Source organism: Parasteatoda tepidariorum, chromosome 2 (assembly GCF_043381705.1).
Source record: "Parasteatoda tepidariorum isolate YZ-2023 chromosome 2, CAS_Ptep_4.0, whole genome shotgun sequence".
In the NCBI taxonomy this organism is placed as follows: domain Eukaryota; kingdom Metazoa; phylum Arthropoda; class Arachnida; order Araneae; family Theridiidae; genus Parasteatoda; species Parasteatoda tepidariorum.
In genome coordinates this window covers 27,612,713-27,618,517 of record NC_092205.1, presented here as the reverse complement: position 1 = coordinate 27,618,517, position 5,805 = coordinate 27,612,713, and the positions used below count along the sequence as shown (strand labels likewise).

At 32.3% G+C, this 5,805-nt stretch overlaps 1 protein-coding gene across 1 annotated transcript; it reads left to right on the top strand.

The window, feature by feature from the left end:
- The first annotated feature begins 3,379 nt into the window (after positions 1–3,379).
- On the top strand, positions 3,380–5,546 carry LOC122269689 (uncharacterized). The gene is made up of 2 exons (XM_043043900.2): positions 3,380–3,691; positions 5,406–5,546. Exons 1-2 carry the CDS (start codon positions 3,380–3,382, stop codon positions 5,544–5,546), a joined length of 453 nt encoding a protein of 150 aa, XP_042899834.2.
- The last annotated feature ends 259 nt before the right edge of the window (positions 5,547–5,805 follow it).

The window sequence follows — 5,805 nt, the reverse complement described above, 5'->3', positions numbered from 1 at the left end:
AATAAAGAAAATTTTGAACAATTTATTTCCTGTGGCAAAAAGTTACCCTCTGAAGTAAAAAAAAAATTGCACCAACTACAACTAATATTTTGTTTCAAAATTGACAAAAACTTTATTTTAGCAAGTAGAAAAACTCTCCTTTTTATGGAGATCTAAACATAAAATTATTAAAACATTTCAGCATATTTTAAGAATTTTTTTTTCTAATTTTATACATTTTTTTTAAAGTTTTGTTATTATTAAGTAAATTAAAAAAAATTGTATCTTGTTACTATTAGCAGAATGCTCTTGCATAAAATTGTAAAAATTGCATATTTTATCGGCAAAATAATTTTTAAAAAAAAAACTTGAAAACTTTAGAGGGGGGGAATGAATGAGCAGCAATCACGAGGGCTGGTGAGCAGAACGAGTTGGAGATAAAACTTTCCAGTTCTCAAAGAAAAATTCCACAATTACTGATGAAACTCTTTACTACAATAAATATCTAAGTACCATAAAAATGTGTTTTTAATTGTATCTTTTTTTAAAAGAAAGTCAACTTTTGAAGAAAAACTTTTTTTTGTTTGAAAAAACAAAACTGAGTTTGATGCAATTATGGGGATTGTGAAAAAAGACAGAATGGTATGGAGCTCACAACTATGAAAGAATTTATGAACAAATTCATTTAACATTTCGAGGCGTTCTCTATTGTATTACCAAAAACAATACTGATTTGTTTATACGTTGTTAACAAAAACAGTTTATACTTTTTCTTTAAAAATAAGAGACTGCAGTACTTATTTCTTATAAGAAAAGAAAACTTTTGCTCTTTAAACTTTTCCTATAAGAATAAGTCACGTTCTTTCCAAGTTAATGGCATCGAATTAACCTCGTTAAAAGAAAGTTCCTGGATCATTACGCTACCCGGAACTCTTCGGGAAATTTATACCGGTAAAAACGGGATCTTTTGGGATAAAAAAAAGTATCACACTATTCTTCTTTTAATGATAGTTGATTCCCACCGGCTGCTCTTTAAAGACTACATTCTTTTGAATTTACGATACCTGAACTAAAGTATAAAATAATCGACTCAATTAGTTTATTTTATTCACAGTGTTTTATTCTTCTTTTTTTTAATTTGAGTTAAATAAAGCCATTTAATGGGATAACATTTTTTAATTAAAAGAACGGAGAACAAATTAGTTTTTAAGTATTTACTTACTGCCTCACAAAAAATATTTTACACGTTCTATTTAATTCAACACTTGATAACTATTTCTTTAATAAATATGCTTTAATAAATATACTTTTTATTCATCTGCGTATGAAAAACACCGATATGAAAAAGATTGGTAACATGCAAAGTGTTTGTAAGATAAAGTGTTTATACCAAGTCGATATTTTTTTTTATCTACGACTTTAGCTTTAAAAAGCATTGTGCCTCGACATCAGATCCAAGCATGAATGTAAATACTATTCTAATGTAACGACAGACGAAACTGTCTTGTTTCTGAAAAATAAATTCTATAACTGAAATACTTGAGTTGATAACTTTTTCTTTTATGGAAAAGAGACCGTCCATTGAAGAGAACTCTAAGTGTATGTGATAACTTACACGTGATAACTTGCGTGACACGTAGTGCATACAATTGGATACCAGCAAGTGACGTCATCGTTGGTAAATAATGGCATTTGTTGATTCAGAAACCAATCAGGTTCGTCACGTGTGCGTGACGTCGCTTACAGGTATCCAATTAAATCTGATTTAAATCAGATAGTTAGGAGTAATAACTCTTCCACTCAAGTTGAAAGTACCGAATTGTGCAAGAAAATTTTAAGCATGATTAAATTTGCAATATTTTTTTTGATAAAATTAAAACATAAAAGTGCAAATTGCAAGAATACAAATAAAAAAAAGAAATCAAAATTTTACAACAACGAAAAATAAATACTCATGAAATAAAAAAAATTATCACCTTTAAAGAACCATGTCTTAACTATGTTTTGATGTTCAAAATTGAAATGAAAATCAGATAATGAGGTCAAATAAAGAAAATGAGGTGACCCAGATTCGAATCCCATGTTGCTCGATGCGAATTCTGCTCCCGGCTCGCACTGATCACAGTGCGGACATAAAATATTCTCAATGGTACACTGATCATGGGTTAAAATTCCTTTGCCGTCGAGTTAATCAGGAAATTTTTCCTCTACATGTAACGCAAATGTGGATTAGCTCCATCAAAAAACCTCCACAAAATTGCTACACCCTAAAAAATTGTGCAGAAAGTGTCACAGAGGCTGCGAATAATTTCAGCTGGTAATAGGTTATCCGATGAGATAAGATAATTTTTCAAAAATTTACCTCTGTCTAGTAACACACTTATACTAAATTAAAATAGCTGTTCTATAATATTGCGTGGACAAAAACAACAAGTTTTGGCAAATAATTCTATTATAGATTACAGATATAGTTAGCCAGTGAGTTTGAAGCTGACTTACTTCTTCAAACTAGACTTCTTACTTATTCTTCTACTTAACTAGAAGTTGATTAACTCCTTTCTTCATTTTCAGTAATTCGGAACACAAAACATTTTATGTTTTTACCAATTGAACTTCATTAAACTGAAAGAAACCATAAGTTTATATTTACATTCATTTTAAAGATGTTTGAAATAGAATTTTATAATGAGAAAAATGCAGTAAGATAAAAATACCTAACGTTTGAAGATCTCAAGAGTGAACAAAAATATCTCTCAATAGACTACCATTAAAAATTCATTTATTTGACCAAGAACACAAATATCTATTATTTGTTTTAAGTAAGGTAGATAAGGGTTAGTTAACACACTGTTGATCAAAATACATCTCGCTTGTGTTTCAATCGAAGAATGAATCCGTTCATTCTTAAGTGGGAAGCAAAATGACAAACTATTGCTAATTTTACATCAAGTCAGTAAATTTTTACCCTTATCTTCACTATATATTGTACTATAAAAAGCATTATAAATTACTATAAACTATACTATTAGCTGATTCTTTTACGGTAATTTTTAATCAATATAATTTCTTTATAAGTAATTCTTTCATGCCAAGACGAGGGGAAGTATGGAGTAGACTTATCGAAATAAACAAACAAATAGACTTATCGTACAGCGCGTGAAAAAGAGAGGAACACTGTGAATAACTTTTGATCGTATGATCAGATTTTCTCGCACTAAGACTCAGTCTTAATGGATCGAAAGCCTCACTTTACACTGAGTGGCCAAATTGTTATGACCACCTCAGAGTTTAATGCAAATGAGTTATTGCGTCGCAGCGTTGCCGCCAGAGGGCAAGATAACCATAACACCGGAATGCTGGAGAAGTGAGTCATCAGTTATACTGTGTTGCTTGCTCAGATATGGGAAAGAAAAGTGATTTAACTGAATTTCAACGTGGAATGATTGTGGGTGCGAGATATGTCGGAACGAGCATCAGCAAAACGGCTGCACTTGGGAAGTGTTCTAGAGCAGCAGTTGTTAATGTGTACAAAGAATGGACAATCAAGCAAAAAACCGGATCTCAACGTCAGACTTGTGGTCGTCACAGGGTACTGAATGCTCGATCAGAGAGAAGGCTGGCCAGGATTGTGCATCGCAACAGGAGAGCAACAGTGCGACAAATTGCAAGTGATCTTAATCAAGGAGCAACTGCGAACGTCTCTGAACGTACTGTTCGACGTACATTGCGCCGTATAGGGCATGGAAGCAGACGACATAAGGGGTGGTCATAATAATTTGACCACTCAGTGTATATTCTAATTCTTAGACGATACAGACGCATATAGGTATATATAACTGTACAAGATATTTCTTTCCTTGAAAAAGTTTTATCTTGACCCCAGTTGAGATAAATATAGGTCCTATAAGAACATGCACCGAGGGACCAATATTGGGATGTCTAGATTCTTTTAATATTTGTTCTCGAATGGCCTGTATAGTACCAATATAGGGCAGACTATATTGGCTGAATAATGAATATAAAATATCGGATGTGAATCTGACAATTCTATATAGGGTCGATGCTGGTGATAAAGCGGCTGTAAAATATCGGGTGAATTGGGCAATTCTATTTAGGGCCAGTATCGGAAAAATAAAGGCCCTTCGAACCCTTCTTGAGCCAAAGATTCGTGAATATTGGTCCAATGAAGTCCAAAGCTATTTGCTGCTGTGGATGTAACGAAATCAGACATAAAACGTACTTTCTCTGAACTACCTTTTTTTCGACGGAAGATTTGAATTCTTATTTTCTTTTAGTACTTAACTTAGTATGTTGTTTATTTTTCAAATTCCAGACACATATAATCTCCAGTACCCATATAGTATGCCAATACATTTCAAAAATTATTTTATGGCATTTTCAATTGAGTAGAAAACCTTATTTTCTTTCGAAAATATTATATCTACCTTTTAAAAAAAAGGGCCAAATAAACAACTTATAAGTTCGTGAATCGAAAGTACTTCTTTAATCGAAAAGAGTATCGTGCGTGAGTTAATCTCTTGATGTTCCGAACAAGAACGTCAAAGTTAGCCGACATATGTCCTCTTTCATGGAGTGCAGCTCCTTTCAGACTCATGACTTTGAGAGAGAAAGAGAAGGATAGGCAGACTGCGATCATGTGACCTGCATTGAAACAAGAGCTCGAGAGTCTTCTATTGAATGACTATGTCACATGTTAAAAGGAAAATTCACTTGTGTCAGTGCATAGTCAGTAAATGAACAAATAAATGAAAATAAGAAGAAACTGAACATCTTAAGTATCTTATGATTTTAATGATCGCATTTTTATGTTATTTATTTACGAAACAGCAATCTTATTTAATAAATAAGCAAGCAGTACAAAAATGAAAAGCATAATTGATTGTCATCAAGTAGAAGATTCTGTGCAGGGGACAGGGAAATGATGTATAAAATTATATATTATCAAATAAACAGGAAACCAAACAATACAGAAATGAAAAGCATATTTCTCATCGAGAAGATGATTCCAACCAAGAAACAGGGAAATGATATATAATATTTAATTTGCTTTACTCTTTATCAGATAATATGTTATCTAATAAACAGTAAAGCAAACAACACAAAAATGTAAGCCTTATTTACCAATGAGATGATTCTATCCAGTAGACAAAGAAATGATGGATAATATTTCATAAATTATCTAATAAACAGTAAAGTTAACAATACAAAATGAAAAACATATTTTTCATCAAGAAGATGATTCTAGAAAAGATATGTAATATTTAACACATTATCTGATATAAAGTCAAGCAAGCAATACAAAAACTGAAGGCTTGTTATGTTTTATTTTATAACCGACGTTAAACAGCCGACCCAATCCTGAGTTTATGACTATCAATGTTCCTCTTTGTATCCTTGTTATTTAGAGCCCATCCCAGAAAACAAGAGCACTGGAACAAATAATCCTTCATGGAGGACTTTTTGATGAAGCTGACACTCATTTGTGTTACATAGAGTGGAAACCACGAAAACCTCTTACTGTTAGCTCGATGGAAAGGGGATTATGACCTATGATCCACCTACCACTCAGGTTATTTTATATCATCAGTGTAGCGATCGTGAGCAGAATTTGAATCGATTCCTGACATTCGAACTTAGATCACGTCATCTGGTGGTGAACACTATACACCCTGAGCCACTGTGGCTTTAAGACAATTAGGAGTTACTTATAATTTATGTTTAATAGTTATTTAAACTTATTATCTAAAAGAGGTGAAGTTTTGTGTTTGACCCTGATGTTGTTGTTGTTGTTGTTGGCGTTAAGGC